A 13,614-nucleotide genomic window follows, 5' to 3' on the forward strand; every position below is an offset into this window, starting at 1 on the left:
TGAATAAAACAAAACCCACAATTAAAACTTTTGTAACTGGAGATGCAACCCACAATCGAAACTTGTTTTTGAAGAACTCTTGAGGAAAAGGAAGCTATATTCTCCTGGAACAGAGTTGAACAATAGGTATAGTTACATAAACATTATTTGTGTTGGTGGTGATGCATAGTTCCTGAAATAAGTCTGCTTTTGATACACATAGAAGATTTAGGGTTTTATGGGCCAAGTACTAACTTAGAAAGGAAAGGGGGGGCTACAGCCCCCTTAGCCCCCCCCCCTAAATCCGCCCCTGGACAGTTGTGTGATATTGTATACTAATAAAACATCCTTTTATTTTGCTGTCGACCACTTGAATTGTTTACCAATCACTGTGAAAAATGAGGGATATAAGATGGTATTTCCAGTAGCTTATTGAATACAAAAAAGCTTGGTATAACCTGCAGTATACTAACAATCTCATGTAAGGCTTAAATAGTTAATGTGTTAAACATACTGAAACCACGTATGTGATGGTATAGTGTGGGCATCAAGTCACACGGTAGTATGTCGTGCGGCCCAAGAAGCCGGCACGCAACACCCGTGAGTATATTGACAGGAAGAACAAAAACGCAATTTTCGCACCTCCATAGCTCTGTACTGCCTTGGTAAAACAAGACGATTTTTGCTGTGGACACGCCCTCCAACTTCAGTACTCCACATTCCAAATTTGAGCGAAATCACTTTAAGCGTTCCCGAGATATGCTACTTCAAAAATTGGCTTAGTTTCTCCTTATTTTTCTTCCTCTTTTCACACACTTACAAAAACTGCTATAAAACACGAACGCAATATCCAATTGCTTTGAAATTTGGTACACAGAAGGGGAGTATAAAGGCACATCTCGGTACCAACTTTGGCTGGAATACGATAAACAGATAAAGAGTTATTAGTGATTATTCATGAAAAATAACACCAATATGTTGTCACGCCTACAGGGGAAGCCGCTCATGGGAAGAAGCTGAAAATCGGTGGGTGAATAGGTTAACTATTGAACCTGTGGTTTGAAAGAAATTGAGCTAAAAACCAGGAAGATACAACGAAAAAACCAACAGTGTGTAACAATTATGCAATCGAGATTAACTAGTAAAAAAACAACTACTTTCCACGCCTACCAGAAAAACCGCTTGGAGTAATGCTTTGAAATTTGCTGTACCGATGGAGTAATCATCTTAGAAAGGCTCTTCAATGGTGTAGAAGAATCAGACTTAAAGTCACGGAGTTATAACACGAAATCCAACTTGGTGTAGCAAGTGCGAGATCAAGATACTCTAATAGAGCAGTCACCCTGAAAAGAATTCAAGAGATCAACTAGAAACTAGTAACCTGTATAGAGATCAACTACAAACAAATCGCCCTGTAGAGAGTTCAGCTACAAACAATTCACCCTGTAGAGAGTTCAGCTACAAACAAATCGCCCTGTAGAGGGATCAGCTAGAAGAAGTCACCTTGTAGGGAGTTCAACTACGTAGTTCAGCGAAGAAATCACCTTGTAGAGAGTTCAGCTACAAAGAAACCACCATGTAGAGAGTTCAGCTACAAACAAATCGCCCTGTAGAGGGATCAGCTAGAAGAAGTCACCTTGTAGAGAGTTCAGCTACAAAGAAACCACCATGTAGAGAGTTCAGCTACAAACAAATCGTCCTGTAGAGGGATCAGCTAGAAGAAGTTACCTTGTAGAGAGTTCAGCTACAAAGAAACCATCACGTAGAGAGTTCAGCTGCAAACAAATCACCTGTAGAGAGTTCAGCTACAAACAAATCACCCTGTAGAAAGATCAGCTAGAAGAAGTCACCTTGTAGAGAGTTCAGCTACTAACTAGTGACCCTGTAGAGACATCAGCTAGAAGAAGTGACCTTGTAGAGAGTTCAGCTACAAAGAAACCATTATGTAGAGAGCTCAACTACAAACAAGTGACCCTGTAGAGACATCAGCTAGAAGAAGTTACTTTGTAGAGAGTTCAGCTACAAAGAAACCACCATGTAGAGAGTTCAGCTGCAAACAAATCACCCTGTATAGAATTCAGCTACAAACAAATCACCCTGTAGAGAGATCAGCTAGAAGAAGTTACCTTGTAGAGAGTTCAGCTACAAAGGAACCATCATGTAGAGAGTTCAGCTGCAAACAATTCACCTGTACAGAATTCAGCTACAAACAAGTGATCCTGTAGAGAGATCAACTAGAAGAAGTTACCTTGTAGAGAGTTCAGCTACAAACAAATCACCCTGTAGAAAGATCAGCTATATAGAAGAAGTTATCTTGTAGATAGTTCAGCTACAAACAAATCATCCTGTAGAGAGATCAGCTAGAAGAAGTCACCTTGTAGAGAGTTCGGTTACAAAGAAACCACCATGTATAGAGTTCAGCTACAAACAAATCACCCTGTAGAGAGTTCAGCTAGAAACAATTCACCCTGTAGAGAGATCAGCTAGAAACAAGTGATCCTGTAGAGAGATCAGCTAGAAGAAGTTACCTTGTGGAGAGTTCAACTGCAAACAAATCACCCTGTAGAAAGATCAGCTAGAAGAAGTTACCTTGTAGATAGTTCAGCTACAAACAAATCATCCTGTAGAGAGATCAGCTAGAAGAAGTCACCTTGTAGAGAGTTCAGTTACAAAGAAACCACCATGCATAGAGTTCAGCTGCAAACAAATCACCCTGTAGAGAGTTCAGCTAGAAACAATTCACCCTGTAGAGAGATCAGCTAGAAACAAGTGATCCAGATCAGCTAGAAGAAGTTACTTTGTAGAGAGTTCAGCTGCAAGCAAATCACCCTGTAGAAAGATCAGCTAGAAGAAGTTACCTTGTAGATAGTTCAGCTACAAACAATTCATCCTGTAGAGAGATCAGCTAGAAGGACTCACCTTGTAGAGTGTTCAGTTACAAAGAAGCCACCATGTAGAGTTCTGTAATAAATATATGTATTATATATATATAATTTGTACATTTACTGATAAAATCAGAAATATTTAAAGTATTCAACATCTGCTTCATCTTTTCTACCTGTGGTAAAGAAAAAAAGATACGTTTAAAAAGCCCCAAAGCTGGCCATAGGCCGGCTTTGGGGTATACAAATACAAAAAGAAGTGAAATCTAATCCAAAACAGCCAAGCTGTAAAAAAAGACTGCAGCCCTCAAAAAGGCTATGGTGAAAAAAGATGTGAAATCCAAGGTGGCGGCCAAGAAATGGCTGTGATGGTAGGTTAATGGTAAAAATTTTAATAATGACAATTCAGGTGAATTTTGTGCCAAGACCAAGTGGCACCAAAATTCACCTGAATTGTTGTTATTAAAATTTTATCATTAACCTACCATCACAGCCATTTCTTGGCCACCACCTTGGATTTCACATCTTTTTTCACCATAGCCTTTTTGAGGGCCGCACTCTTTTTTTACAGCTTGGCTGTTTTGGATTAGATTATATTAGACAAGTATTTCAAAAAAATTGGAATTTATAACTAGAGTAGGGACCATAGCACATCAATGAAAGGTACTGAAACAAGCTGGAGTAGTGCACGATATTAAATCACAGTAAACAATAAGAAGTGTTATATCCCTACTGTGCTCCAAGATACCATATTGGAAATGCACAGTAGGGATATAACACTTCTTATTGTTTAGCTAACTGTGATTTAATATCATGTACTACTCCTGCTTGTTTCAGTACTTTTTATCGATGTGCTATGGTCCGTACTCTAGTTATAAATTCCAAATTTTTTGAAATACTTGTTTGTTAACTTTTTTTGTAAATAATATTATTATGATTGGTGACGCATACTGCATTTGAAATGGCGCCGCGCGCCCCAGCTATATTATCTGAAAAGTAAAGTATCCATTACGCTTCGTTGTCAGCTATGTTCAACCCATTACACAACAGTACGAATCAAGAGCTGTTCGAAAAGCATCTCTGCAACCCACGCATACCGAAAGAAAGGGTTGGTGCCGCATCCCACGCATACCGAAAGAAAGGGTTGGTGCCGCGTGCCCCAGTGAGAGAAAACCATCAATAATTATGAAGTGATGAAAGTTCATAAATTACAGAAAGTGTGATAGTCCTCGGTCACATGCGACCACGTGTATGGTCCTAAGGAAGAACCTGCATGAACATGGCAAGGTTTTGAATATAAAAAAGAAGCTATATAAATTAGTTAGCTAATGCTAGTCATATAAATTATCGTCTGAAAAGTGAAGTATCCATTACACTTCATTGTTGGCTATGTTCAACCCGTTACACAGCAGTACGAATCAAAAACTGTTTTAAAAACACCTCTGCAATCGAAGTAGCCACTATGAAAAATATGGACGATTTTCGTTACGAAGGGAAGCCACCACGTGCCACCACCCGAAATCGACACTTTTCGCTGTCAGCAAAGATGAATGGGACACAAGGGAGAACACTGGTAAGTCCATGAAGAATGCATTGTATGTACTGTGGTATGCCAAAAGGCACCTCTTGGGCTGAAGCAACGTCGAACAGTCAAAAAATCAAGCTCGTAGCCTTAGCTGTTATCGAGTTACGTTTGTCTGAAGGCATCAGGCAGTCAGTAGAAAGTTCCATTGAATAAAATAAAAAAAATTTAAATTCTGTAGCAACTTGCTGAAAGCATTTCAGGTCGATCTGAAAGCTTGTTTGGGCTTAGTTTTACCTAACCAATACTGCCTCAAAAAAAATCGTTGTCTGGGAAAATTGAGGCTGTTTTTTGGTGATGTTATTTTGTGGGCCATGCCTACTCCTTTGTGGTCCCTACTATACACTACTATCATAGTGTATGATATAAGCTATTTCAGGTAATGTGGTAAATAAACTGAAACCATATATGCAATAGTATAGTATGGATTATACTAAAGTATAAGATGAGTATAATCAAGAGTTAATAATTGAGAGGAGAGTGTTCAACACAATATAGAGTCTCTACAAATGATTCAGTGTGATTCAAAGGGATTCCTCTGTAAAATTCTGTGATTTGTAGTATATTCTATATGTGAAGATTGCTTTAATCATCACATTTCTTTGTTGTTCCCATGTGCAATCACCACATTTCTTTTTCTCTGGCAGTGTGCACTTGTTAACACGTCTGAGAAAATCCCTTTAAATTACACTGAATCATTTGTAGAGGCTCTGTATTGTGTTAGACACTCTCCTCTCCACTATTATTAACTCTTGGTATAATACAGGATTTATATTCAGTAAGGCTTATTTGTATTCAATAAGCCACTGGAATTACCATATGTGACCGGATTTGCGAAAAGGTACCTTTTTCACACACAAAATTTGACCCATTTTTTGGACTTCAAAGCTTCATAACTTTTTGATCATTGCATATAATTGCTTGAAATTTTCAATGAATGTAACCACAGTATCTGGCTACATTTTGATACTAAGAGCAAGTTAATTGGTATAAGGAGTCAAGTGTTACATTATTTTGTTTGCTGGTATGTCAAATGTGTGGAAAAGGTACCTTTTCGCAAATCCGGTCACATATTATATCCCACCTTTTTCATAGTGAATATCAATCAGCCACAATCTCACACACACTTGTACAGTTTGTAATGAAACAAGTTACATATAGTAACACTATAGTTGTGTAGTATAATCACCTCTTCTTAATGGACATAACAACACTAAGATTTACTATAATACTTCATGTGCAGGAAGGAAATATCACATGTAATGAAAAAAATTTTATTGAATAAGACAAATATATTAAGGATGCATATGCTATTAATGTATTATGTATATATGACTGGAAAGGGATCTTAGAGCCTTTCCAATTGGATGTATCTGGCAACCCATGACTTGACTTGTAAATAAGGTACCAGCTTAAGTTTTGGTCACATTGTATCTCAAACACATCACCATGTAATTTTAAGGTGACAGGATAACAACATGAGTTATAGTCATCAGTCAAACTTACAAGAGCTATTCTGTATGTGACTGGATCTACAAAAGTGATCTTATGGCATATTCAACATTCATTGTGTATTCAAGTAACCATGTGTTTGAATGCAAGTATCCATGTATGTATGTATGTAAGTATACTAAATAAATACATACCACTTTGACACCTTGGATCAAGGGAGACTGCAGAGTCATACAACCTTGTGATCATGATTTGTTACGTATTTCTGACATTAAAGTGTTCGATGCAAAGAAAAGTCTTTGATGCATGACAAGCATTAAGCTGCACAATACTAGGTAGTCTGCAGCAAGAAGACTGCAGAGCATTGCAAGCAGAAGTGTGGCAATTAGTAACTTGGAGAAACATGAGACATTCACTAACTGCAAGTCACAGCTACTACACATTTAACTTGTATCATGTGTTCCTTGCATATTGAGACTTGTGGTTGTCTATAGTACAGTGCAAGAACAGTATGGCAAACTGTGTTGCTATGTAACTAAGCAAACAAAGTGCATGCTTTTTGGAACGATGCATGTATGTCCATGTTAGCCTCAAAGCTGTACACTGTGACTTTGAGTTTTTCATTCAGGTAAGCTAAGTGTATTTTAGAAGAAAACTTCAACTCACAACGAGGCGTCTATGAGCCTTATCTGCAATTACAAAATGTGATGTCATAATTACACACAGTAACCAAATTGAATGTGCTTGTGATTTGTCTGACTTTGATAATGGTAAGAGGTAATAAACTTATTGTTGCAGTGTGAAAATGGGATTGTCTGGCAAAACCAGACAAAAATTAGCAAATGATATGCATATATGCTTATTTGTATTTCAAAATACTATACATGCCCTTGTTTGATATTGTAGCAAAATGCTGTCTCTCCCTCACTTAACAAAGTTCCCCCCCCCCACTATTTTTATGTAATGATGTAATTATAGATATGCCTCATTATCAGACAATCACTATGGGCCATTGTATATAACTATCATAAATGTATTCCCAGCACAAGTCTTGGCAGTGTTTTAGTAGATAAAGAGAACTTGCTCAAGCTTAATGAATAGTCTACAGAGAAACTATTTAAAATCTATTGAGTAGTTTTGAAAACTAAATAACTTTTTCTAACTTCTACTGCTGGGTGTCTATTTGTTATAAAAACTTGCATACCACTTTCTTCTTCAAGGAAATCATCCCATTACCCATGCACTGTTCTGTAATTGTCCATTTACATAGAACTGTTTGTCTCATGAGGTAAACAGTTCAAGAACACAAAATGTACTGCATTAATTTTACCTCCTGACACATCAAACTCTTATGCAGGTATGTGATGGGTTTACACTGCTATGCCATCTTACACTACAACTCATAAGGAAATGTGCATTACATTTCTGTATATCCACTGTATTCAAACATCCCATTAACATGTTACACAACAATGTACAATACATAGGTTGCAAATATACTACCCTACCAAGTTCAGATTTAAGGGGGTAGCACCCCCTCCAAAATTTTCAGTACTATATGTGCAAGCTAGGAAGCGTTTCAGTACAGATGCAATTGCATTTTATACGTATCATGCATGGGTGATGAAAAGATGGAAAGAGCAATGAGAATCTTTGCATTGAACTGAACTCTCAAAAACATTTAATATATAACTCAAGGATGGAATTACACAAGTTATGAAATTTGGTTCTGTAGTATTGCTTGACCCTCCAAATCTTTTCATTCAAATGTCTGCATGACATACAGTATTATCTATAACCAATCAAAATTTTCACCATACATTTTCTATGAGCTATAAAGTGTACTGTTTGTAACATTATTTTACCAAACTTGTAATGGGACCAAATCACACTTGTCTGCTCTTGACATTTTTACTGTAACCACTAATTATATGATTGCCTGAAATGTTATTTCTCTTGAGAAAAAAGATCTATTAATTTTCTTTGTTTTAGCTATTTCTCAGGGCTTGGCTCAACTTGTATGTACTATAGCACATGGAAGAAAACCTCGAAACCAGCCATATTATGTGAGTAGGGAGGGATACATTGCTAGAGTGCAGGCCATGATGTATGTTTGTGCTACTTGAGCCACTTTGTCCAACTTCATAATGTTTTCAGCCACTAAAATCAGGCTTATGGGGGCTGTGATTCACACTGTGATACAAAATACCTACTTATATCCCAGTACACTCGGGAAACATCACCCTCCTACTGGTCATGGGATAGCTATATACATAAAACATCCTTACCTATTTTGCTATCAATCAATAGGATTGTTTACCAACGTCAATCAGTCACAATCCCACACACTCTTGTGCAGTTTGTAATCATATTACAATGTAGTGAATAAAATGAGCTACATATTAACACTATAGTTGTGCAGTATTATCACCTCTTGTCAGTGGCTTAGTGGACATATAACAACACTATAAGTTGTACATTATATTAAATTAATACTGTATGTGCAGGAAGGAAATATCATGTGTAATTAAAATAATATTTATTGAAAGTGTACATACACTACTTCCAATTTCTGTCACGAATAATACAGAATGGCACATTTGACATTCAATGTATAATTGTACAAGTAGACATATTTTTGAATGCCATGCAGCATGTGTGTAAGCATACTATATACAGATACATACATACCATTATTTACTTGGCTAAATGCTGCATCTTCAATAGTAGTCACACTTGAATGGTGCCATGATTTTTGAAAACAAGGGCTTCAACATGCATTGTATTGAGCACAGATTAAATTTAAATAGTTGTCCTATTGATTATAAATGCCACATGCAGCATTTAACCGACGGGGTATATGTCACTTTGACACTGACTTATATTTCACATATAACCTTGTGGTTAAGGATATATCATGGTGTACGTATTTCTGACCTTTGATGCAGAGAAAAATCTTTGATGCATGTTGACAGTAAAAACATTAAGCCATACAACAGTGTGTGGTCTCAGCAGTTTATATGTGCAGCAAGAAGATTGCAGAGCATTGCACTGTGAAAAAGGTGGGATATAAGATGGTATTTCCAGTGGCTTATTGAATACAAATAAACCTTAATATAAATCCTGTATTATACTCATGTTATACTTTAGTATAATGCATACTATACTATTACATATATGGTTTTAGTTTATTTACCACATTAGTTTATATCAAATATAATGCCCACACTATACCATCATATATATGGTTTCAGTATGTTTAACACATTAACTAAAGCCTTACATGTGATTGCTAGTATACTACAGGTTATATCAAGCTTTTTTGTATTCAATAAGTCACTGGAAATACCATCTTATATCCCTCTTTTTTCACAGTGTTGCAAGAAGAAGTGTGGCAATGAGTAGCCTGAAGAAGTAATGAGATATTTACTAACTGCAAGTAGTCACTGACCTACTGCACATTTCATTGCTTGCACATTAAAGTGATCAATACTTGTGGGTGTCTATTGTATGGTGTAGCAAATAATATTATGTTACTATATAACTAAGCAAATCTAGCTAAGTGCTTTTGAAGCAATATATGTATCTCTAATGGACAATTTAAATTTAGTTCTGTTGTGTCCATTCTGCTGATTTTGTGATTTGAGTAAAAATGAGTGTGGCCTTTGATTCATTACATTGAGTGCCTTTAAGTTTTTCACTATTTGCTACTATAAATAAAGTCACTTGCAATATATAGTACTTTTTTCTCCAAGCAAATCATCCCTTTATCCATATAAACTGTTCTATAATTGCCCATATACCTAGAACTGCTGCCTCATGTACTACTCTACACATACAGTTCAAGCATAAACTAACATTTGATCTTCCCATGCATCATACACACAGAAACGTAACATATTGCACTGTCTTACTGCAACTCATAAGGATGTGCATTAACATTATATCTACTGTATCCAAACATTCCATTAACATGTTGCACAACAATGTGCCTATACACAGGTTGCAAAAACTACCCTACAACAGACCTTATTCACAATGACATTATAAACACAAATGTGGCCATGATGTTTGGAAGACTAATGTACAGGAACCTAGGACTAAAACTTTATATTTTTCAGTTACAAAGGAAGATATCAACTATTAACCTACTAAACCATTGCAAGCATGTGTTATGTACCAAAAATGTTATATGATTTATTTATTGTTTTTGATGTCTAGTATAAAAGTGAGCACAGAAAATGCTTAGCTCTGGTCCCCTATCAGCTTACATTGTAGTTACTATTAACCACTATACTACACATGTTTGGTAGTGGGTCTTCAGACCTCAAAGTATTGCAGCTTCAGTATGCCTTGGTATGATTGACTAAATGTAGGTATATTGTAGAACCATAATTAGTCCCACAATTATGACATAAATATGAATAAAGGTTTGTGAGTCATAAAGTTGACAGAATCCATACAACATATCCACCAAAATTGTTATAAAAGCAGCAACACTTGTGACAGAGCAGTAGAACAAAGTTCAGTATCAAAGAGTTAATAAGGAGCAGTCAAGATGATGTTTAAATATCAGCTACAGAAGATCCTTCTTGTAGCTACAACTATGGTCATGATCACTTCAGCAATGAAATGTGACAAGTTGATACTTACCAGTGATACAGTGGGGAATAATGGAGCTAAGACTATATTGGAGACTGGCCGATACATGGTCACTACCACTCTTTACACCAGATCAAACAAAATTCAGTCTCTCATTGACAGACTAAATGGGGCTAGTAACATTCAGTACTCAGATAAATCATTTACAGCCACACTGGTTCCTAAAGATCTGAAGAAGGTACAGTATGCCTTGCTGATATCAGCAGCTTATAGGCTCCTGGATGGTGTGACAGTAACTATATAGGCAAAGAAAAAAAATTATATTCAGTTACATAATTTATGTAGAATATATCTCCATGCATGCACAACCACATCAGCATAGAAAAATTTCCAAACATTCTATGTTGTTTGTATTCACAGTTATGTCGCAGTGACCTGGTGGAGTCTATTAAGATGGTTGAACTGATGGACAACTCTTACAAGTGTCAGAAGATAATCAGAGGTAGACAAGGATCTGTCATTCCATCCAGCTACATTGTGATGATGAAGGAAAACTGTAACATGTCTAAAATGGTGAGTGCATGGATACACTCACACAATATCATCCAATGTTTTCTTGATTGGTGTTAGATGCCACCCATTGCCAGTGCTACAGATGATGTTGACAGTTCTGTGATGATTGATGGCGTTGAAGAATTTCACTCTTCACATCTTCATGGGGCTGTAGTGAAAATGAATCATGATGGAGTTGACATGGTATGTAAGTAGGTGGTAACAGGAGCAAAATAAGTAATGTATGGTTGGATATGTGTGCTGTGCATGTATGTGTGTGTGTGCGCGACTTACTGTGTCGTAATATCATTATAACTACATGATGTTGTCAGATGTGTGAACAATCAGATGTGGAATACATTGAAGAAGATCAGATGGCAGAAGCGACAGGACGAACTTCACAATGGCATTTAGATAGGATTGACGAACGTTATCTCCCACTGGATGGACGGTACTCCACTAGCAACAATGGAGCAGGAGTTGATATCTACGTCTTAGACACAGGTTAGCTAATGGCTACACACTCTCAAGCATTTACATATAGTACTCCTAAGTTTTCCAATGTTCTTGTTTTCCCCTTAAATCAGTGAAAATATTATAATTTGTACACATTTACAATTGCAATTTCTTCTACAGGCATTAGATTTGATCATCAAGAGTTTCAAGGTAGAGCTAGATATGATTCCTATGATCCTACTGATAAAGTTACTGGCACCAAGCAACGAGGAAGAGATTGCCGTGGTCATGGAACTCTCGTTGCTGCATTAGCTGTTGGAAAGACTTTTGGTGCAGCTAAAGGAGCAAGGGTGTTCAGCACTCGTGTGCTTGGGTGTAATGGACTTGGCCCATATAGTACCATCATTCTTGGAATAAACCATGTCATTAGGACCAAGCGAAGAAACAAAAGTAGAAGGATTATTATTAATATGTCAATTTCAGGACCTCGATCTGAAGCAGTAACTAATGCTATCAGGACTGCTACAAATGCAGGGATACTTGTGGTGGTTGCCGCTGGTAATCACTTCAATGATGCATGCAGGTATTATCTGTTTCTCTTATGGTTTGCTATCATCTGTGCACACAAGTGCTCCATGCATTACACATTACACAAGCATACCTACTAGGAAAATAATTAGAAGTGCTTTTCAAGACAGCATGATTAGGATAGGGCTGGCAAATATTACAGATGAATACGTAGCAAACATGTGTTGTGTGCAAAAACAAATTATTCAAGGAATTTTAGAGGCTATGCAAACACAAGCAGAACTTTACTGAAAGCACTTAGCCAAGCTCACAACAGTAGCAAAGTTTACTGATAGTCTATTAGAAATTCTATGCATCATGTGTGATGGTCATTCTTTAACACTGTTGTAGCAGGATTCACCATTTTATTCTACAGGTTTTCACCTGGATCATCACCAGCTGCTTTTACAGTAGGAGGAACACGTCAAGGTGACAAACTTTATAACAATCGACCAAATGGTGGTGGAACAAACTATGGAAAATGTGTAGACATATTTGCCCCAGGACAGAATATTAGAAGTGCAGGAATATCCAGTCGTACTGCTGTGGTTAAGTCTAGTGGTACATCAATGGCCACACCACTTGTGAGTGGAGTAGCTGCTATTTATTGGAACCGAAACAGAAGAGCTGGACCACGACAACTAAAAAATGTCATTATTAAGTCTTGCACCCGCAACAGACTTAACTTCAATGAAATCAAATCACAAAATCTAAGAAGACAAACACCAAACTGCCTCCTGTATATTTAGTGCTTGTTATTGATTGAGATGGACTATGCAACAATTGTTTATTACACATGTAGAACATTTTGTAGTCTGCACACATTGTCCTTTATTATCATTACAATGTTGATCATATTATATCACATCTTCTGTATATTTGTCTGGGTCATAGGCAGCGAGGGGTGGGGGGGGCTAGGGGGCTGAAGCCTCCCCTCACTCTGCTGAGGGGGGTAACCTCAGAATGATATTATCCTTCTTGGAGTGGGGCCGAAAACCATGATAAAGATTGATATACTTTAATAGAATGCTCAAATACCCTAATAGAGCAGTCAAGGCCTTCATAAAAACATGTTCCTAAAAATAGTTTCCTACAACAGGAATCGAACCAGGTACCTCTTACTTTAAGAGTTGGTGCCTTACCACTTTATAAAGTATTTCCAGGTGGTTATAGGCTGTTTTGTATACTGTTTATAAATGCTACATGTTCATTAACCCTGTTGTCAACACCTAAAAGCAAGGTTTTAAATTTTTTAAACTGGCAAATAGCCTGTTTTAAATAAATAAAAGTTGGTGTTTTAGTTAAATTGTACCTATAAAATTGCTATAGATTAATTTTGGTGAGTTTTCGGACATTGTGAAAGCTAAAATGGTTACAGCTTCTGGGGGGCACAGCCCCTCAGAACCTCCTACTGCCAGAGATTCTATACTTTGGTCAGCCCCCCCTCATATCAACTACTTCCTCCACCACTGGTCTGGGTCTCCAAGAACCTAACATATTGGATGTTTGTAATTCAGGGGCGGCAGAATAGGCCTGACAGGT

At 37.1% G+C, this 13,614-nt stretch overlaps 1 protein-coding gene across 2 annotated transcripts; it reads left to right on the top strand.

The window, feature by feature from the left end:
* The first annotated feature begins 42 nt into the window (after window positions 1-42).
* LOC136257600 (extracellular serine proteinase-like) lies at window positions 43-12,936 on the top strand. 2 transcript variants are annotated; one of them, XM_066050840.1, is made up of 6 exons: window positions 43-126; window positions 10,918-11,070; window positions 11,128-11,253; window positions 11,382-11,553; window positions 11,686-12,088; window positions 12,449-12,936. In XM_066050840.1, the coding sequence occupies exons 2-6, from the start codon at window positions 10,951-10,953 to the stop codon at window positions 12,819-12,821; spliced, it is 1,194 nt and encodes a 397-aa protein (XP_065906912.1). In that variant the 5' UTR covers window positions 43-126; window positions 10,918-10,950; the 3' UTR covers window positions 12,822-12,936. The 2 variants fall into 2 exon arrangements, with proteins under 2 accessions (XP_065906912.1, XP_065906911.1); XM_066050839.1 differs by lacking the exon at window positions 43-126 and adding an exon at window positions 10,425-10,735.
* The last annotated feature ends 678 nt before the right edge of the window (window positions 12,937-13,614 follow it).

This window comes from Dysidea avara, chromosome 6, assembly GCF_963678975.1.
Source record: "Dysidea avara chromosome 6, odDysAvar1.4, whole genome shotgun sequence".
NCBI lineage: Eukaryota > Metazoa > Porifera > Demospongiae > Dictyoceratida > Dysideidae > Dysidea > Dysidea avara.